A 21691-nucleotide genomic window follows, 5' to 3' on the forward strand; every position below is an offset into this window, starting at 1 on the left:
ATCCTAATTCACTCTTCCTTTTTTTTTTTTTTTTTTTTTAATTCCTTCTTTCTGTTTTTTCCCCCATGCGCTTTTCTATCTTATCTCCACGCCCCGAATTTCATTTCGGTCGCCCTCATCCAGGCGCCACTGTGTAGAGCCTCAGGGTTAGTGCCTCGCTTTATACGTGCCTTTTTTCCCCTCTCTCATTTTTTAAAACGTAATCTTAGCCTGACGTTCCGTCGCGGACACACCTGAGGGGAGGCACAGCTCCCCCTCACGCGGAATTCCCGCCCCTCACGGGCCGCGCATGCTCAGAGGCGCCCGCCGCAGGAAGGGCGGAAGTACCGCCATCGTTCCGCCCCGCGGCGCGCCGTGGCGGCGCTGCGCATGCGCGGATGAGGGCGGGAGGGGCGGCCGCGGCCAGCGCGCATGCGCGGGGCGGTGGCGGCGGGGTTTGAACGCGGGGACGGTTGGAGCTGGCGGGAGGCGGCCGTGAGGGGTCAGCGTCCATGGGATAGTCAGCGGAGCGCCCTAGGCAAGCAGGAGGGCCAGTTGCCGTGGAATGGTCAGTGCCCAGGGCGGCGGGAGGGTCAGTGGCCGTGGGTAGGGGTGGTCAGTGACTCCTCCCTTCCCCCGGCCCGGCGCGCTACTGAGGGCCGGGGGGGCCCCTCCGGTGCTCTGAGGGCACCGGGGTCGCTGTGCTGGGCCGGGAAGGCCTCGCCCCCTCGGTCCCCACGCGGTGCACCGGGCGGCCCTGGGGGAGTCGCCCCAGGTGGGGGCTGCAGGGGAAGGGATGAGTGGGCGGGAGGGTGAGGGGCGCTGGTGCCACGCTCCCGTGTCGGCACCGAGGGGCTGCGCAGGGCTGGGCTCGCTGTCAGCCAAAACTGCCCTTCCAGCCTGGTACTGCTGCTCTGTTCTTCCCCAAACCTTTCTGGTAGAACTCCTGCAGGACAAAAGAAAGCAAAACACATGTAGAGAAGGTGCTGAGGAAGCTGAGAGAAAGCTGTTGCTGTACTCCAGAGTGTGGTCACCGAGCTTTGCTGCACAGGAAGATGACAAACAAAGCTATAAGGAGATAGTGATGATTCTAACCTCGTGAGGAAATGAGAGCTGGAGAGGGCGTATGAATTGAAGATCATTCTGGTTTATTGTGTCAGGAAAGATAGGCTCCAGCAATCCAGGGACAGGGGTGCACACTACCAAGTCCAGGAAATTGTAGCAAAGTTTCCTATTTTATGGGTAAAAGGTTGATCTCTCCAGCATACTGAAGAGAATATCCCACTTTTTATGGCTGTATTTCACCCAGAGCTGTGCAGTTTGGCACTGTTGGTAGCTCTTGTGCCTCATTTGGAAATTTACCAAAATTGCTTAATTTTTCCAATCCTAGCTGGTTAGTTGGAAGGCTGCAGAAGAATCTAATTGTTGTGAAATTAGGAAGAAAAGTGTTATGATCCTCTAACATCTGTACATAACCTTGCAGAGAGTCATGGCTTGTTGACTGGTTATATTGGTGTACACAATGCAAGTAAGGAAAATAATAATGTACAAAATTAACTCAGAAGAAAACTTGATTGTGTTTTGCTAAGTTTCTGGTTATGTTGATTTTTTTTTTTTTTTTCCAAAATGTTGTATAAGATTGTATCAGATAATTTTTCACTTGAAAGGAGCTTGTGTTAATGTGTACTTGGGAATTTTTTTCTTCCTTTTTTAATGTAAGATGAAAGTTTTGATACACTGTTGTCTGTGCATCTTTGAGGATCTTGTCTGATCTTTTGGGGAGCAGTCAGCTCTAAATTATTTCTTCTGAATTTACTCTTGTGTTATGCAGGATGCCTCTAAAATCTGCTTGTCAGGAAAATAAATGGTTTTTTTCCTTGCAGGGAACCAGCTCTTGGATGTTCCTCAGCTGATCTCTTTTCTTGCCTAATGAAGGATTGGCTCTCACATGACAAATGAGTAAAATTCTCCAGTCTCAGCTGGGAGTCTGAAAAGATGCAGCGAAGACAGAGTCACAAAACCCCAAAGCAGCCTCTGCACGTTCGCCGTAAAAGCCAAACTGATCTCTCTGCGTGGCGAAAAGGAGGGAGAATTGACTCTGAAAAACCTTTGCAGAGTCATCAATCTGCTAACGATCAGAAATATGATAGCCAGGAAGCGTCTCTAGAGCAAGCTTTGAGCTACTTGGAGACAGGTAAGAGCATTTTTAGGGTGGCTGTCTCGGATGGAGAAGATAATAACTACATTCTTAATTAAAAAAGAAACTCTAATTCACACCTGTTGTCCCTCTTTAATGCCTGAGCTATGTATTATTTCTTTAATGTCTTAGACGTTTTCTGTTACTACTATGTAAAGAAAAAGGAATAGCATAGAATGGTTTGGTTTGGAAGGACAAAACCCCCCTGCCATGGGCAGGGACACCTTCCAGTAGATCAAGTTGCTGAGGGCCCCATCCAGCCTGGCCTTAAGTACTTTTAGGGATGGGGCAGCCACAGCTTCTCTGGGCAACATGTGGCAGGGCCTCATCACCCTCACAGTAAACAATTTTATCCCAATATCCCATCTAAACCTCCTTCAGTCTGAAGCCATTCCTCTTGTCCTGTCACTACATGCTCTTGTAAGAAGTCTCTTTACATATGTCTTATTAAAATATTAATAATTTTAGAAGACTTTTACTTCTGTTTTCCCTCTTTAATCCCTGAGCTATGTAATGTTTCTTTAATGTCTTAAAAGTTTTTCTGCTTTGTTACTATGTCAAGAAAAAGGAGTATATGAAGGGACAGTTCAGATAAGCTGTAAGTTAATTTCTGTTCAGAAGTTGTTTCATCCTCTTCTTGCCCTGTTTGTTTCTCCTAGTTCAAGACCATGTTGTGCTGAAGAACAGTGTTCTGCAGAAACACCTGGATGCTGTGGAAAGCACTGCCCTGAAGCAAGGGCTGCCCCCTGAAGGGTTTGAGATACTGCTGAACGTGGTGCTCAGTGGCAAATTTGGTACAGCATTTGTATACTGCTGGTGTATCTTCTGTGAATGTGTCTTTCCCCTCTAATCAAACCTGCTGAGATAATGTGTTTATGGTACTGGTGGGTACTGTAGCATAAAATTAATTTTTCTGGCATGCTTTGGTGTAGTTTCCATTTTCTTTTGTTAAGCTGGAATGAATTATTTGTCATCATTTTGAGGTATAGGTAAGTCCTTACTAAATTCTTATACACTGTTACTTTGAGCAAGGAAGCTCTAAATAATTTTTTCCAGAGGGAATTTTGACCTAAGCTGCAAAACAACATTGAAGAACCTGGTACATGAGCACCATCTTATTTGAAATTGTTATTTTTTTTTTTTCCAGCTGATACGGTGAATACTCGTTTATTGAAGAGCCTGATTCCTGCCTCAGTGATACCAGAATGTTCTGTAGTTAAGGCTGTGTCTTGGCTCTGTGTCAGCAAATGCTCAGGCAACATCCAGGTAACTTAGTAAGTGTTTACAGTAGTTATTGCTTCTGCACAGGAACCATAAGAACAGGTTAGGTTGAGGAATCAAAAATCCTGAGGTTTTAATGTACAAGGTCTTACACAAGATACTGTCATTTACCAAGATTGGCAGAGATGCCCATTGCTGGAATGGCAATGGGAACCAAGATACACCTTATAAGTGTCAGTGGAGATTTGGTTCCTGCTTGTCTTGTACCTTTGAACTCCTCAGGAATGGTGTCTCCACCTACATTTCTGTGAAATACTTCTGCTATGTGAGGCATCCTTCAAATTCAGTGAGGTATCCCTTAGGTTATGTGCACCTTGGTTGTGGTGACGTGACTTAATGTTAGCAAAAGAGTCTTTTTCATGTTCACATGGTCTGCTCAAAGGTTTATGTGATAGAATCATTTAGATTGGAAAAGATTATGACCACAGAATCCAACCATTAACCAAATGCTGCCAAGCCAACCATGTCCCCAAGAGCCACATCTGTACATCTTTTAAATCCCTCCAGGGATAGTGATTCAACCCCTTCCCTGAGCAGTCTGTTCCAGTGCTTGACAGCCCTTTCAGTGATGAAATTTGTCCTGATATCCAATCTCAACCTCCTTGGCACAACTTTTATAGCTTGTTTCTTCTTGACCTATCACTTCTATTACTTTGGAGAAGAGACCGACCCCCACTTCACTTCAGCTTCCTTTCAGGGAGTTGTAAAGAGTGAGAAGGTCCCCCCTGAGCCTCCTTTTCTCCAGGCTGAGCCCACATGTGCCCCATTCATTGGATTCCCTCTCCCAATCACCATTGATACACAAACAGGGTCCCATGGTTATAGAAACCAAAACCCAGTTGCCAGCAGCAGTGGCGGGGCCAGTTGTTTACCAATGGAATCCCTTGGCAGACTTTCTTCATCTGAATTGCCCCTGAACTGTTTGCCTGTAGCTCTCTAGTCATCCTTGAGAATGGTGTGTATCCTTACTGATTGTGTCTCTGGAGCTGGTTTCTGATTCCTCTGCCTTGCTTTTGCCCATCACTTAATGTAACATGGTTTTTTTTCCTGTCTGCAGCTGCTTTTTTTAAGGTGGCTGATCACAATGTTTGACTTCATTGATTGCAAGGAACAACTTCATGCCCTCTATGGTATCTTCTTCTTCTTCCTGCAAGATGAGAAGATGGTAAGGAGACATGAAGAACATATGGAAGTGACAAAATAAACCTAAATGTTCATTAGTAGTATGCATATTAATGCTAGAATTAGTCTGGAGTAGGTGGTGTTTAGAAACCATTTTCTGGTGGCTGAAATTTCTTATATTTTCACTTTGCATTATAAGATTGCTGGGTAATTTAGATCCATAAACAGGCAAATAAGGTAAGGTTGCTGTGGTCTGTTTGCTTAAACATGCTTCAAAGAATTGCTATGCTGTATCACAGAGAGTGTGACTCTATCTAAATTCCCAAGAAAAACAGTGGTGCAGCAGCCTCTGGGATTGTCAGACATCAGTAGCTGAAGTCTCCTGCTCCTGGGCAGAAAGTGACTTGTATACCTTGGGCAAAAAGAAAAAAAAAACTTTTTGGAGCAGTGTTTATTTAAGGGTGAGAAGCTAATTGCTGTTCTACTTAACTGATTTGAAATACAGCTTGAAAGAGAACAAGCATTCAGGCAATTTCTGCCATATGGCAGCTGTAAAATCCAGGAATTTTGAAGTGTTTGGATTCAGTGCATATTAAGATGATCTTGGCAGTCATGTTAGGTATTAAATTGTTAATATTCTTTCAGTTTAGGATATTTTGTGGTCAAGACAAGTTCCCAAAGTTCTGAGTTATATTTCTTGTAATGTTTTTAATGGGTTTTGATTAATTTTAGTTATAATCTTTCCATAAAACTGGATTTAAATTCTTAATGTTTAAAATAGCTTTTTCAGGGATGATGGGTCAGTTGGAAAGTGCACCAGAGTTGGTTTGAAACTAATTTAAGATCCTTTACAGCGTCAGCTGCAGTTAGAAGCTCTAAAAAAGTATATTGATTCAAAGATGCCTTTCCTTTTGAAAATATAATTGCACTTTCACTGCTGACTCTTGTGATTTCTAGACCACGTTCCAAAAGAAATGATCCAAGTTAATTAAATAGCTTGGTTACTGTCAGGACTGCTCACAGTGCAGATAAATTTTAAATGAAGTTGATATTTGGGACTGTCTCTTGTGCTGCTTTTTGTGTGTCCTGCCTGTGTGTCTGCAGCAGCAGGAGAGCTCATTGCTGCCTTTGCTTTGCAGTGCCCCTACATCTGCCACCTGCTCTACCTGCTGACCAGGAGAGAAAATGGTGAGTCTCATCTGTGTGAGCTGAAATACCATCTTGTTTCTGCTTCTGTTTGCTGGTACTGCCTTTCTTCCAATGCAGCTAGTACAATGATTAGCCAATATTGTGCTTTTAAGGCAAAGGAAGCATGAGTGGTAGTTCAGGCAAAATATTGTGTAACACTTGCTGAATTGGAAACCTATTACCCTAGAAATAAGAATTATTGGTTCTGCTTGCTTTGTCATGACTTTATAATAAAAATGTTACTTACATAATTTTTGCTTAAATGTCTGATATGGTGTTTTTTAAATCCTTTATATTCTTAATTGTATTTCCAGTCAAGCCTTTTCGGATTAGAAGACTGCTTAACCTCCAAGCAAAAATGGTGAGTTGATTTCAGATCTTGTAGTTTGAACTATGGTTAATAATGCACTTTGTAAGACTGGTGTCCTTACACAATGGAGAAGAGTGGCTGGACTTGGAATTGTAGGTTTTAGTCTCTAGCATTAAAGTTTCTCTCTTGCATGTGCATCCCTAATTTTCATGTGTGTTTTGTGAGCACATGCAATGATATGCACAAAGCTTGATGTTTTGTGACCAGGTATGGTGAAATCTCTGAAGCAAGGCGCAGCTTCATTTATTTGTTACAGCCTTTAATTTTCTATTCATCATCCTTTTTCAAGTGGTACCAAAAATGACTGAAAAATGTAAGATTGTAGAGGACCTTGCTCCTTTTTAAGAAAAAAAACATTGCTGTTTTTTAGACAGCAGAAGACTATTTTTTATACTTTGATTGTTAAATTCCTTTTGATTAGTTATGACTGCAGGAAGGTCTTCAGTCCTCTTCCTATGGTTATTTCATTGTCCCAGTTTCTGTTGTTTCTGTCACTTTCAGTTTATCTGTGGTTACTTGGTGACATACAGCTTTAGAAATTTAGCTTTTACTGATCACTGGGGTTTTTTGTTCTAAAATACAGTATTCCGTTTCTATACTAAAAACATACCCCACATGTTTTCCCTCTTGTTATTTGACAGGGAATGCAGCCTCATCTGCAAGCTCTACTATCCCTTTACAAACTTTTCTGCCCAGAACTGGTGACCATAACCCTTCCTGGGAAAATGAAGGTAAGGAATTAGATTTAGTCAATTTGAAACCAGGATTTACTACAGTATTTGGAGCTTTCTATTTAAGCTATAGCAGGATTTACTGGTGAAGATTAATTCTATTTCCTCTTTTCACTGAGTAAAATCACGTTTGGATGAGGATTCCTTGCCTTTGTTTTGTTTCCTCTTCAGCATAATGAGATGATTTGGTATGGAATGACATCTGCCTTTATTTTATGAGGATTACTTTAATCCTTTTTTTGCTGGATTTGACTTGTTTCGCACAATATTAAGTTCTGCAGGAAACAAACTAATTTGTCAAGGCATTGTTCTAATTGCTGATATTCTGAAGTAAAAATGACAATGGAAGTCAGTAAGTAGCTTTGCACTTGGAAAGTCTGTGTCATAGGAGAGAGGAAAAAGCAGATAGAAAATGTAGGAAACTGATTTGTCAGAGCTGCAAGGAACAGCAAAAAATAACTCCCCTCTTAGAGAGGCCTATGTGTGTGCTCAGCCTTTTGGCCACCTAGAAACATGTAGCAGAACCAGATAGATAACAGAAAAGAGCAGCAGGTGAGACCTAAATTGTGCAACAAAATTTTCTTTCAATGGGATAACCTTAAAAGTTTGAGGAGATTTTTGTTGTTTTTTAGAACAGACATTTAATTTATATGCAGGGAAGTTGAGTTTCGATAAAATGAAATTTGTTTTGTTTCGATCTGCTTGTGTATTTATATTGTTCTATACATTTATACTTTGCATTGTGCTGCACAGTTATCTGTTGAAGAATTTACATCTGTCAAGCAGGGTTGAGTGTCTGTGGTGACATTTATCAGAATAGAAACTGATCTTTCTGTTGCTTTGTCTTAGCTTGGCTTCTTGCATGAATGTCTGATTTCTGTTTCTAGATTTACTTCAAGAATTCAGACGGCCCATGGAAAGCAGCAATCAGTGCAGTAAGGCAAAGAAACCAGGGGACCTCTCCCCTCTCCCAGACAGTGTTTTTAGGCATATGTCAACCTCAGTCACGAAAAAGGGTACGTTATGGGTCTGTGAGACACCCTAGAAGGTGCCAAGTAGTGGTTTTCATTATGAATGTTGGCAAGTAATGAGAGTCTGGCTTTATTTCAGCACTGGGAAGGTGGGGTAGCTGTAAAGAAATGCTGCAATCTATTTTAATGAAAGCCTGGATAACTTTTTTGTAAAACTGGGTCTTTCTGGGAACGCTGTTGATGAGTGCACCCATGCATTGGAAGCTGACTCATTGCTAATCCTTTGTGTTTCTTTTCTACAGAAATGGAATGCCCACTTGGTTATACCTGCAAGCAGCACAAACACAAATAATTTAGAAGAGGACAAGGATAAGAACCATGTTAATTTGTACAATTCAAATGAGTCGTTTCCAGTGGAGCAGCTGCGGACATTCCCTCAGCTCCTACAACATATTCACTGTCTAGAGGTGAGTTTCAGGAAGGTCTTGGTGAATGTTTTGGGAGATCAAAGGACATTCCTCTACACCCTGTTTATATGTGAGTAGTGTGTGGGCTATCTAATTCTAACAGCATCTAGTCCTAACTGAGGATGGTGGATGAGTCCTGGAAATGGTCTTGTTGCTGGTAAAAAGATTGGACATGAGATTCTCTGGCAGTTTATTGATGTAAGTACTGAATGATTCTTTTATTTTCTTTTTTTCTTGCAGTTTCCTTCCCGGATGGGTTCAGTGCTAACAAACCCCTTATTGCTTCACTACATGAACTGTGTGAAAGATGAATCTATTTACCTGAGGCTCTACTATTGGATGGGCCAGATGCTCCAGGAAGGTAGGAACTTTAGTATTATCTTGTGAGGTAGAGGGGTAAAGGATGTCTGAGGCTTTTCACTTTTCAGTAATGGTACTTTGCTATTCAGATTTATGGTGATAACAGCTACTGGAGGAGAACTACAGTTACTGGTGCTAAAACAGCTACTGGAGGAGAACTGAATTTGGTTTCTCATTGTGCTTGTTCTTGCTGTGCTCGTATTCAAGTGCAGTATTCTTTCCTGTTCAGAATGCTCCTGGTGTGTGGTTGATAACCCATCTAAAGAAGAATTCAAGAGCTTCCTGAAAACTATCTACAAGGCAGAATGTTTCTTGCAAGTAAGTGCACGTTTTGTGGAAGCCAAGGGTTTCACAAAGTCTTCCTGTAAAGAACTTCTGGAACTTGCCTGTTTCCTGTAGTATTTCTGAGACAGTGACTCAATTAATAAAATTACCTTTACCTATGGCAAGTCAAAATTATGGAAATGGCCTTGTTTTCTGCAGGAAAGATAATCTAAGAATGATAATTTGAATGTCCTGGCAAGTTGTATGGCAGGAAGGAGGTGTAAGCCTCTCTCTTTCTTGAGAGTGATGTGAGCTGGCAAGTTGCAGTCAGATGAATTTTTGAATGTTTCCCTTCTGCTTTGCAGGAGGGCTTTTCTGCCTGTGAAGAGTTCCTTTATAAGACCCTTCCTCTCTGGGATGGCTCCTGCTGCCAGTCAGAAGTCCTCAGTCTCGTGAGTTGGATCCCCCTCAGCAGTGTCTCTGGTAGGTGCTGCAGATCCTTTGGGTGAGGTTGGACAGTGGGGATCTCTCAGGGCATAGAATTTGTGCACTGATATCATGCTGCTTTCTCATTTGTTTCAGATATTAAGTCATATCTCTATGATCCCCTGGCACAGCTCTTTTTCACATCATCCATTTACTTTAAGGTAATTTAAGGAATACAATGGCTGTTTACTTCTATCTTCTGTCTTCTACTGCTGTCTGTACTTGTGTTAGGTGTAGCAGTCTGAGGGACTCTGTAGGGAACTTCTTTTTGAGAAGTCTGTGCCCAAACATGGTAAAATACATACTTACAGTTTAACTTCTTTGGGAAATTGGTGCCTTTAATATATCTTCTTTTTTTTTTTTGACTGGAATTAAGCTGGGGCACTGGAGATAAAAAGAACTGATAGCACACAACACAATAGTTCATTTGTCTTACTGTAGTTTTGACTTCAGTCACTACTTGAAATTCACATTCTCCAGGAAAGAGACAACACATACATTCAGTTCTATACAGCACATAAATTCAGTTATACAACTTATACAACATTCAGTTGTATATATACAACACATACATTCAGTTCTAGGGGACATGCAACTACATCACTGCTCATGAGAAACTCCTGCTGCCTCTCGTTGCCAGTTCTTAAGGTATTCTTTGTTTAGAATTATTTGCTTGCATAAATTGTCACCAACCTGATTTCTTTTCGCCTATTGCAGTGCAGTGTTCTTGAGAGCCTGAAAGAGCTGTTGCAGAACTGGTTAAATTGCAATGTGATTCAAGAGGATTTGGAGTTTTCTTCTTTGTAAGTTTGTCTTTAAAAAATGCAAACCACGTTCTGTGCATTGCTCGCCAGTGTACTTAGATATATATTCTAGCCCTACCACCCAGCATAAAGACCAGCCAGAAGGTTAATAATGCTATTATGATTCTGCTATATTGTAAGCTGCCTTGTCAGTCCTGTTCTGTGTCTTTTTTTAGAAGTATTTCTGTTGACAGTGGAAATTGAAATGCCCAGAATCCAAAATCCTCATAACACTGACAGCTGGGTGTTTATAATGGTGCTGATAACAATATATTGAAGAATAAGTGTCTGTTGCTGAGTGTTTGATGGGGCAAAAGCATAAGCTTCAGTTTTGTTTTGCCATTTTCCATGTTGCTGTTTGCAAAGAGCTATCTGTAATGTTGTGCCATGTCATTGCTGCAGGAACACCACCCTCTCTGGGCTAGTGAATGTGGTGGCTGAACTGGTCCACTTTGTGGGACGGATCTCTACTGCTGCTCTGCGTCTGGAAAACAATTCCACGTTTTTGCTCTACTTCATTCTGGATTTCTATGGCATTGTGTGTATCCCAGTCCTTTTGTCTTCCTTTTGAAGTACTCCTAAGGCTGTTTGCATTTTTTAAGCTAGAGCATAAAAACATCTTCCTCATTCTAATTTACAGAACTTTGTGATTAAATGCAAGAATATTCCAAATACTTGGTAGATCTACAGGTGAAGGCTGCTGTTCTTGCATCCCTAGGCAGTACTAAATATGCTGCTAGAAAGTGGTTGCTCTTAAGTCAGAGGTGAACTGAGGAAGGAGAAGTAACAGGAGGCTGTAACATGCTTTTTTAATGCTGACTTAAAGAAAAGAACAATGATCGTTCAATTTCAAACAACAAATCTTTTTTCTTTTCTTAAATGTTTCCTTGAAAATGTGGGGTTTTTTTCCTAGTTTTTGCTGTAGGCAAGCTAAACAGCATCAGATAGCCTTAAGTCTATTCTCCAGCTTCCTCATGTCCTCTCTGTAGTTGTGCTTACTGTGAACTCCAGCTGTGCTGTAACAGCAGCAACAGCTCCTACAATTTAGATTGGGAATAGTTAAAAAGCAATGATAGTTCTGGGATTTATTTGTAACTGAATTGTCCATTAAAAATGCACAAAACTAATGGGTAACAACAGTTGCATAAGACACCCTGGCCTTCCTTTTGGATGAAGTTGATGGATATGGCTGGAATGCAGTGTCATGCTCTCTGTTGCTCTTACCTCCTTGAGAGTTTGTAATAATCATTACTTTGGCAGTAATAATCAGCCTGGATGTGCTTCATTCCTGCAGGTGTGTGACATGTACCTGAAGTACAACCTGCCTTTGCTGATAATGCCTCCTGCTGGGGTTTTCTACCCAGCACTGCTCACCATGGATTCTGTCAACTTGAATCAGCTCTGCCACATTATGTACAGGTACTACAACAGGTGTGGGCTGCAGGGACTCCTTGTCTTCTCGTTCAGTCATTTGGAAATGAAATTACTTTGTTGTAAAAACCTGGAATCTACTTCTTGCTGTGCAAGGCAAAGGTGAAAATTCCACTTGTGTCCAGCTTTCATGATAAAGGATTTTATAGCTATAGTTCCTACTCTTTTTTTTTTTTTCAATCTGTTATCCAAAATAGCGGGATTCTGACCTCTTTCCTGGGTGTTATTTCCATATCTTTGATGGGTGAAGGAAGAAGTTCCTCTATTGCTTTGAGAGAACTAAAGTCAGCCAGCTGGAATTAACAGTAGTAACTATGAAACTTCTCACTCCTATACTTAGGCTACTACGCTTGAGCTTTACCTTACAAATTCTGTCATGTGCTGAGTAGGAAGCACTTCTTCCACCTCCACACTCCAGGGATTTGGGAGTGCCTTGTGCTGCTGGCAAGGCCAAAGACAGCACTGTTCATTGCTCTGCAGGATCCACCACCAAAGCTGCACTTCTTGGCCTTGTTAGTTCCAGTGGCTGCATCTGAGGAGAAAAGTAGCCAATAGCTGACAGCTGGTGCAGGGCTCTCCATGTGGCTTCTTCTCTAAAGAATCTGCAGGGTAATTAACATGACAGGAAGGTCTCTAGGAAATAAGAGGAGCTAGTGCTTATCATATAGAACAACTGTCAAGTTGCATTACTTCCACTTCCAGTGGCTTCTGTTTCTTTGCTTAGTGAATGAAAGTCTCCTTTCTTAAAAACACACTGCATTTCTCTGCTGATTTTAAGGCTGGTTGTCCATTCTTGTGTGTTGCATTTGTGAAGGCGACTGTCCCAGGCAAACTGGTCATGTGTGAATCATTTAAGAGACTAATCTTATTAGATGTGTCCCTACTCTGCCAAGTGATAAAGTCCCTTTGAATTCTTTTTCATGTCTCTCTCTTTTAAACAATAAAGTTTGATGATCTTTCTCATGGTGGAAATAAGTTTTCTTGATACATTCCTCCAGCTTTTTTCAACACAGGCATGTAGTAAAAATTTACAGGCCTCTAACTTTTTCTTTCTTTTGTTTTTTTTTTTTTTTTTTTCCAGATATCGAACCAACTTGGTGGCTGCAAAAGAAAATGAGCTGAGTAAAAAGGTATTGTGGACACATCTGTTATGTGCTAGAACAGACTTCAGCAAGGAATTGGGCTGAGTGGAGGGAAAGTGTTCTAATGACCATCTCTTAAGGACTGGAGGGAGCACACAGTTGCTTTGAGGATGTTATTTATTGATTTTTTTTTTCCCCCCCCCTCAGAAAATACTGCAGTTCAAGTTCAGTAGCCAGACATACCAAGAGTACAACCAGTACATAACAGCTATGGTGGGATGTCTGTGGACATCCAGTGTATTCGAGAAGGATATTCATCCTCAAGGTCTTCGTATGGATGATAAACTGCTGAGTAAAACTGCAGTGAAGGAATTAAAAACCAGCTTTAACATTGTCAATCATCCAGCCATGATGGGCTACTCTATTCAATTCCTGCAGCAGGTAATGGTGTAGGCCAAGATTTGGGTTTTTCATGGCACCAGATGTTCTGTCTTCTCTGTTTCTCTAGAGAAGTGTCTCTGTGTCTTCGCTGACTTGTAGATGCAACTGAACTTTCAAAAGCTGCTGTGGCATTCTGTGTTTGTGTCAGATTAATGGCACAATTTGAAGAGTCTTTCTTTGTGTGGTATGAAAGCAGTTGAATGTATGAATGTAGCAGTTTTGGATGTGAAATTTGTACTTTGATAATTTTGAGATAGAACTAAAATAACTAATGAAATAAATGACACTCCAGTAAAAGCTTACCAGAGGTGCATTCTGCCCCACAAAATAGGCAGTGTGATCTAAATATTTAAACTCTCAAGAAATACATGGTTCATGTTAGAATTTGTTAGCAGTGCTTTCTGGCTCTTGTGGTAGCTTTTTTGGCTTATTAAAATAGAAATACAAGTAGCTGCTTCAAGTACAGAGGTAAGATAACGTGGTGCTGTCTTGCATTATCTGCTGTGAGTTCTGCCAGGAATTCTCTTGAACTGTGGGTGCCCTCAAGTGTTCAGTGCAGCTGCTGAAGAGTGGAGGGAGTAGTTTGCCAGAGCTGTTACTGTCCCAACATGTGTGTGCTGCTCCAAGAAACCACGTTTTGTAGGCTGTCCAAGGGCTGCACAAAGATGCCAGTTTGCTGTGAGAAACGCTGGCAGGCTCGAGGCAAGCGTAGGTGTGACTCCTGGAATGCAGCAAGGGGCACCTGAGAAGTTGAAGCAAAGAATGCTGGTTAGGAACACTTGACAAATTTGCCTTTGTTATGTGCTCAGTGTCCTTAATCAAGCTAGTTTGTGTCTTACTGCTGATTAAACTCAGATTTTGTCTTTGCTGAAGGAGGCTATTTTGGTTTTGTTAGACCAAGGAAAAGAAGTTGTATATATCTCCTATCTTTTGTCCACATAATTTTTGTTCTGAGGCTTCTTAGAGTCATGGAATACCCTGCAGTGGAAGGGACCCACAAAAGTCATAGAGTCCAACTCCTGCCTCTGCAGGACAGCCCAAGAATCCCACCCAGTGCCTTGAGAGTGTTTTCCAAACACTTACATTCTGTCTGGCTTCGTGCTGTGACCACTTCCCTGAGGAGCCTGTTCCAGTGCCCAGTTGCCCTCGGTAGGAAGAACCTTTTCCTAATATCCAACCTAAACCTCCCCTGACACAGATTCCTAATTCTTTGTAGGTTTTGCACATTTAAATAAACCCCAAACTACAAACCAACAACCATAAAACGAAACCAAAACCCACCCAACCTCAAAATCCCTTAAAAAAACCCCCAAACCTTCTAGTGGGGAATTCTTGCATTCTCTTCCTACTGTAGAACTAGGAGAGATTTTGCTTAGCAGCTATGACAAATGCGTTTTAAGGCAGGAGGAAATGATGTTGAGCTGCAGGGACACATTTTCCTCAGCAGTGCTGAGCACCAGAGGGCACTGCTCTGCAGCACTGGGGGAACACAAGCACTGACCTCGGTGTCAGTTCTCTCTTCTTGCTCTTTCTCATTGTTGTGAATGTTTTGAAAAGGAATCTTTTACACTGTAGAGAGACAATGGTAAAGATACCTGTGAATATTCCCTGTTGCAATCCTGTAATGCTGCAGCACAGGGCAAGAGGGTCCAGATGTTGCCTTGCCACTTATGCACAGAGTTTGATGCTGGAAGCCCCCTCTGAAACAGGATTAAAAATCTCTGAATTTCTTTGCATGCCTGCAATTCCTTATTTAGGGGGGGGACTTAGCAGAGACCCAGCAACTCTGGACATACTTTTTATTGTTTTATTGTTTTATTCCCTTTCCTTAAGATTTGTCCTGATGATACCACCTTCAACTTCAAATTAATTAAGGTAAGATTTCTTGCTTTAGTAAATAAAGCAGGCAATTTTCAGCAGCTGTGTTGAAGACGATGAGGTTATAATATTCACCAAACTCACAATTGTAGAAAAATTTTGGAAGGGGAAAAATTCCAGCTGTAGGCTTTGGTTCAGTCTCTTAACAGGGCCAAACAAGAGGACATCAACACCTGAGAAGTTATATATCTATGGCTAGTGATTTGAGATTTTATGTATTTCCTCCGTGACTCAGTGCAGTGTCAGGACAGGGCTGTTTATTGCTCTCTGCAGGCTCCAGAAAAAGTTACGTTTTTGATGCGCTTAAAGCTCATTGATAATGCAAATTCTGCTTCATATTATATTTCTGAGACAGATGTGTAGCTTTGTTACAGCTTTGAACAGGAATCCTCCACTGAGCAAATACAGTGGCAGTTGGTATCCTTTCCTGTATCACGGTGTACTTCAACCCTGACCTGGAGGAATCACCACTAGTAGTGGTGGAGGAAGGCTTTAATATCCATGTTCATTTAGTTCCTGACATACTCCATTGATCCAATAGACTTCGCTCTTTCTAGAACTGGGATTTATAAAAACCTTCAGTATTAAAGAAAGATCATGATTCAGTCTAAGAATGTGAACTGTGTAATTGTGGGCATTTGAGAACAGCAGGTGAGCCTGTACACCTGTGGGTAGTTACAGATGTCACACAACATGTGGATGTCCCACAGGAAGGCAGGGTTTGCAGACCTTTTCAAATTGGCTTAAGAAAGGTAAAGCTTTGTTCTGCACATCTGACTCTTCTTTCTGGTTTACAGGGGAAGAGGTGGGACTGGTATCTGGAATATCTCTACTCCCAAGGTTTGAAGGGGCTGAAGGTCTTTATTGAGAGCAGCATCCGTCGTGTTTCCCAGGCCTCTCACAACAAAGCAGCAAGTGTGGAAGTGTGACCCTGGGACTCACTGGAATTCTTCTGTCATCTGGAGCAGACTAACAGACTCTACAGGACTGTGTCACTAATTCTTCCTTCCTCAGAGGAAAGAAACAGAGCAATTACTCTTACCTGCACTCTTGTACTGACATCTCTCTTATGAAAGTGAAGACACAGAAGGAGTGTTTAGGCTGGCTTGGTTCACTAACACTGAACCCCCTCTTGTCCCTGCTAAACTTCTCTGGTCTGAAGCTGATGAGCTCTGTGTTATGTAACATCCACCTTTTTCACCCTAAGTGTTTCCCTGTTGGAATATCTGTTTTGATTGAGAAACAAACATTTTCCATCTCAAAATTGCAGCAAGTAGTGGTGCTTCATTTTTAGGTAATGTTGACCCCGACCTGCTTTGCCTTCTTCAGCAGCACATAATGAGAAACAACTTAATCAGCCTTTCAGGGTGTGTGTGTGTGTATTGGATTGGAGCAATGTGAGTTTCCCAATCCCCTGTTGTACCCTCTATATAGTGACTTTTAACAGGCTGACCAAGCTGACCTTCCTGAAATTAATTTTCATTTTGGGGCTTACAGAACAGACTTTTTGCTAACTTTGGTTATGATGATGTCCTAGTGCAGCTGGAAAATTTGGTGTTCACTTGATGGTTTATTGATTTGAGCACTTTTACAGTGTTGCCACCAGCTCACCTTTTTCTATATTGATAAGTGCAAATGTAGCTTTCCTTTTTGTGTTTTTAGCTCTGTAGGTGTTGTATATTTTGTGTACATATGTATAATTTATATTCTTTAAAACGTTTCTAATGTGTTGTTTTGAAAAAGCTCTTCTACAAAATGAATCTTCTGCTGTCATTTCATTTTAAGTCTGAGTAGAAGTTGAGAGAAGCTGAACTGACGTTTCCAAAATTTGAATGAACTGTGTTTTTCTGCTGTACAACAAGGTTGTAACCATTTGAGAGTTGGGTTAGATTATATTGAATTTTGCATTGTGAATCTGTACTTTGGTTCAGTAAAGGAATCAGTCCTGAGAGCAACTGGAGCCACTAAAGATGTTTGCTTTCTTCATCCCCTCAAAATCAGACTGCTTGAGTACCACAGTTCTCAGCTCAAGTACATCTGGTTAATATGTCTAAAGTATTGCCCTTCTCATTCATCTGTGTTATCTCAAGTAGAATACGTACTGCTTGCTAATTTTTGTCAAAAGAAACAGATCTTCAAAACCCTGATTATATTTTTTCAACAGGAGAAACTCTATTAAATTAAATATAAAATTCCTCCAAGCGGATATGTTTCAAGAGGTGACCCTAACATATAATGAGTTTTACAATTTCCCTACAAAGCTTCACAAGGTTCAAAATGTTATTGGTGTTGGAAATGTCATTTCCACTTATGCTGGAAAGCCTGTGTGCTGCAGTCCCTAAGGACAGCTTCATCCTTACCGTTGTCCTTACACCATGCAGATGTCTTCAGATGCTGACCAGACTTGCACTGCCACACTGGGATGCTGTACAGCAGCAAGGCTGGAGTGATTACCTGGGCCCACTGACAGGAAAGGAGCAGGTGCAGAGCATCTCAAAGGAGCAATAGCCAGGAAGACAAGGCTTCCTGTTGCCTGGGTGCTGTTTGGAGTTTGTGGAAGGTGCAGAGCTCTCTGGCATTCCTGTCACACTGGCAGGTGCTGCCAGAGGCTTCATTTCACTTGTGAAAGATGCCCAGGTTCTTAAGACTTTGTGTGATGTGTGTAAATGAATTTAAAGGAGCTTATAGCAGAATCCTTTAGGATATACTGAATATTTTACAGTTACTGGTCCTTGAGATCAGTTTTCCCTTGGGGTTGGTGTTTGGTTGAGAAAACACAGAATTGTTTTATGGAAGACTTGCAGCATCACAGGTCTTTTATTATACCCTGTGTTGTGAAAGTATTTAAGCAGACTGTGCACAGTTTTGACATTCAAGTGCACAGGCTGGGCACTTGTAGAACTACATCAACAGGACAGATGACTTGATTTTAATCTCAGCTTTTTTTTTCTTTTCTTTCTTTTTGTTGTTGTTGTTGTTGTTGTTGTTGGACAAGATGCCTGTTTAAAATCCATCCCATGCAGCAAAGATGTGCCTTGTGTTACTGGGCACTAGAGATAACTTTTAGCCTCTTTATGCTCTGGTAACTTGTCTTTTTTGACATTTGGACATTTTTCTTCTCTTTTTTTCCCCCCCCTCTATCTGACTAGCATTGCACTTGAGTGGAAGAATGGCCCTTTTAGGGAGGAATGTGCTACTCTACCTTTTCTATTTTCTTATCTTTTTATTTTCCTGCTTGCTCTTTGCATTTGAGTCATCACAGCAAATTTTGCAGACCATTATCTGTTAAAAGCATATGCTCAAAGACTTGGCTGACCACAGCCGCTCTAAAATGGACATAGTCAAGACCCATCCATGTCCTGGTAAGTGACAAATGAGTGATTTACCTCTCGTGCCTATTTCTGCCCATTGTAAGGTAGGTGGACACTATGAAACTGTAACAAAAACAACTTTTGTTTTTTGTGCTGTGGTGTTAGTTGTCACAAGGCTTCTATAGGCTTTTGATGTAGGGGTTTTGTAATATCATAAGCAGGCCATGGCAGTGGCCATTTCAGTTTAACCACATCCTGTAGCATTGCTAGTAGCCTTTTAGCTGATTTCAAAAAGTGAGGCCTCTCCCTTTGGAACAATCTCTGAGTGGGTATTAAATAGGATTTCAAAGTACTGGGCCAGAATCCTGTCTGGGGTAAGCAGGCACAGCTCCACTAATTTCTAATGGATCTGTGTTGAGTTGCACCAGCTGAACATCTGGTCCCCAGTTCACACAACCAAAGCCATTAACCCCTCCCTGTCAGACACAGTGAGCATTCTGCATCTGAAAATCCAAATGCCTTGGGCTAGAGTTAATCCAAATTCTTCTTCTGAAGCCATGTTTGCTTCGTGTTTCTTTTCATCATTTTTATTTTGTGGTGGGACACTCATTTGTGCATCTTCATGCATCAGAGTCTATTGCCCTTTCTGAGAGAGCTTGCTCTGAAAGAGTTAATAATTTCAACCTGTTTTCAGCTGGAATGAAGAAACTGGTTCCTCTGTATCCCTGCTTTCTATTCTTTTGTTGGCCTACTTCCCTCTGCTTGCATTTTGCATTCCTAATGCCATGAATAAATCAGGACCCAAGGATTTAGAAGGTGGTACAGCTGTAACCACTCAGAAAATTGAATCTGTGAGGCTTGTGCTGCAGCTCTAACAACTGCCAATATGGGTGCTCCTGAACTCTTCTAATAGCATTTAACTGCTACCAAAACAAAATTCACTTTGCCTGTTTTTCTATAATGTTTAAGATGTTTGTGCCTCTACCCAGTATCTCCTCACTTGGTTGCCTTTGTCTTTTAGGCAAAGCTCAGTTGTAAGCCCTCTAGGGCAGGGTAATCACCTCCTGGCTGCTGTGACAAAATGGCTTATCACAAATCTGTGCACAGGGGAGACAGGAACAAGGGAAACTGTGGCATCTGACCTGGCAAAGGGTTCATTTTCTCCACAGAATCACAGCACAGTGAAACTCCTGCCTGGCTGTTGTCCTAGATCTTCTGATAACTTGTCATTAATAATGCACACTGGGCTGATTTGTAGCTCTGTGGCTCCTGAATGAGTGTGTGAGGGAGCTCTTTATGTGCTCTTTAGTCAGAGGATGCATCTAGTCTGGATGAAAAACAACAGATATTGGTAAAAAGCTTGCTCTGGATGATGAATATCTAGAAAGAACAAAGTCTTCAAGTATTTTCTTCCAGGAAAGATGATTTATGTTGTACTGATGGGTTTCCCTCATTACAGCTCTGCTTTTTAAAATGGAAGCAACAATTATGGTCAGATGAAGGTTGGATTTCACCAAACCCTGCTTTTGACCAAGAATGCCTTTTATGTCCTTAGCATTTGGTGATGTGGTTTTGGGCACAGGATTCCCAAGAACTGTATGTAGACTTGTTAGACCTGTCCAGGTAACTATAGTTGGCAAGGGAGGTGTTGAAGTACATAAATAATGTTCTGCAAGGTGTGTATCTTGTGAGGATGCCTCTCTGCCCCTCAGCTTCCTGTCTTGTAGGAGTAAAACGTCTGCATAACAGAGGGTAAGATTTTTTTTTTTTTAAAGGCTTTAATCTCCAGGCTCGCCCTTGCACAAATGTAGAAACTGAAACAGTTGATCTTCAAAAAAAAAAAAAAAAAAAAAAAGCTGCAGGTACCTACACAGGCTCTAAATACCATTTTAACCTTGGCAATGTTTAGAAATCTGTAGGCTGAGGCGTGATCCCGTTCTGCAGTTTAATGAGTGAACATGCATCAGGCAAGCTGTGGTACCTGCCAGAAACGTGACACAGGATGGGCTGTTCCAGCACAGCCTCAGTCATGGGATATTTAAGTCACTGTAACGTGGCTGAGCTCCTCAGCTTCAGGCACTGGATTTAGGTTGCAAATTGCAACAAATACTTTGAAAAATTTTACTCTCTGCCCAAATCCTTTGGGGTCTTTGAAGAATTCAGGGATAAGCTTCTCCTGTGAACGGATCTTTTTATGTGCAGCTGTCTCCCCGTGCAGTTTGACTTGCTCTGCTCCAGTGTCTGTGCTGCCTGTGAGTGTAATCTCTGCAGGAAGAGGCTGCTCTCTGCAGGTTTCCTCCCAGCCCTCTCTCCAGAGTCTCTAGGCCTGTAACATCCCCATCATGGTTTGTTGTACACGGATCACTAAGCAGTTTCCTTTCTCTTAGGGCACCTCTGTCCTGTGTCAAAGTGAATCTTCAGCAGCTCCTGTGTGATTGCTTTCCTGCTCCTTTGTGTGCACGGCCCAGTAAATAAGGAGGGGGGGTGGAGAGCACGCTGTAAGCGTGTTGACAGCTTTTGAAGAACAAAACAGCCCCTGAAAACTGCCTTGTCTGCCTTACCCTCTCCTCCTGCATGGTTTTGCTTTCTTTTCTACCATTTTCTCCTTTCTCTTTTCTTTCTCCATCTCTTCCCCCAAATTCTTTTACACTGTTTTGATACCCACCCCTCTTTCTTTTTTTTTCTTTTTCTTGCTGCTCTGAAAAGATTTCCTCTCTCCCCTTTAGCCTCTATTTCTCATTTGGGGGGATTGTTTCAGTGCCTGTGTGGGAACAAATGAAAAGGGGGATTCATTCTGTTTCTGAGTGCATGACAGCTGTCTGCCTGTATCAGTTCTCTGCCCATTCTTCTCTCTCACCCCATGTACCATGTGTTTAGAAAGAACCCTGCTGTTTTTCTAAATGCTTTCAGCAGGATAGAATCTGCTCTGGGAAGGTTTTTGTGCTTATTGATGCTAGCAAAAGTGGTATCGTTATTTATTTTATATCAGTTATTGAAAGAAAACAAACAAAAAAAGCCCCCCAGGATGGTACAATATCCAGTCAACTAAATTCTTTTCTTAGGGCCCTAATTCTAGTTTTGTTCCTTCTTGTTGAAGAAAGGCTCTTTGTGCTCTGCTCCCAAGCCTGCTGGCCTGTCTAATGTACTGGAATTGGTGGGCTGGTCTGTCCCTTTGTGCAAGATCTGTTCCTATGGCTTCCCCTTCACAGGTAGGCACAGCACAACCACTGAGATCCATGATCCTGCATCAAAACAGAGCTACAGCTCTTTGGATGTGGACAGCTGTGAGAGAACCCAGCCCTGTCTGATGCTTTAATTAGGAGGAAACC

The 21691-nt window shown here is 41.8% G+C and overlaps 1 protein-coding gene across 2 annotated transcripts; it reads left to right on the top strand.

Annotated features, from left to right (window-relative positions):
• Positions 1-417: 417 nt before the first annotated feature.
• On the top strand, positions 418-17011 carry CENPI (centromere protein I). 2 transcript variants are annotated; one of them, XM_048319287.1, is made up of 21 exons: positions 418-547; positions 1863-2173; positions 2836-2970; positions 3324-3442; positions 4515-4622; positions 5719-5767; positions 6082-6128; positions 6779-6868; positions 7756-7884; positions 8142-8306; positions 8547-8667; positions 8896-8984; positions 9296-9413; positions 9513-9577; positions 10134-10219; positions 10622-10757; positions 11514-11638; positions 12732-12780; positions 12940-13173; positions 15007-15048; positions 15849-17011. In XM_048319287.1, exons 2-21 carry the CDS (start codon positions 1975-1977, stop codon positions 15978-15980), a joined length of 2238 nt encoding a protein of 745 aa, XP_048175244.1. In that variant the 5' UTR covers positions 418-547; positions 1863-1974; the 3' UTR covers positions 15981-17011. The 2 variants fall into 2 exon arrangements, with proteins under 2 accessions (XP_048175244.1, XP_048175246.1); XM_048319289.1 differs by lacking the exons at positions 418-547; positions 1863-2173; positions 2836-2970 and having other exon boundaries at positions 3363-3450.
• The last annotated feature ends 4680 nt before the right edge of the window (positions 17012-21691 follow it).

This window comes from Corvus hawaiiensis, chromosome 14, assembly GCF_020740725.1.
Source record: "Corvus hawaiiensis isolate bCorHaw1 chromosome 14, bCorHaw1.pri.cur, whole genome shotgun sequence".
Taxonomy (NCBI): Eukaryota; Metazoa; Chordata; class Aves; order Passeriformes; family Corvidae; genus Corvus; species Corvus hawaiiensis.

Excerpts from the sequence above, each read along its gene's own strand:
- CENPI (XM_048319287.1), top strand. The coding sequence starts at position 1,975 with ATGCAGCGAAGACAGAGTCACAAAACCCCAAAGCAGCCTCTGCACGTT. Across the intron at positions 6,129-6,778 it reads TTAACCTCCAAGCAAAAATG|GGAATGCAGCCTCATCTGCA; the intron begins GTGAGTTGATTT and ends GTTATTTGACAG. Across the intron at positions 8,668-8,895 it reads GGGCCAGATGCTCCAGGAAG|AATGCTCCTGGTGTGTGGTT; the intron begins GTAGGAACTTTA and ends TTTCCTGTTCAG.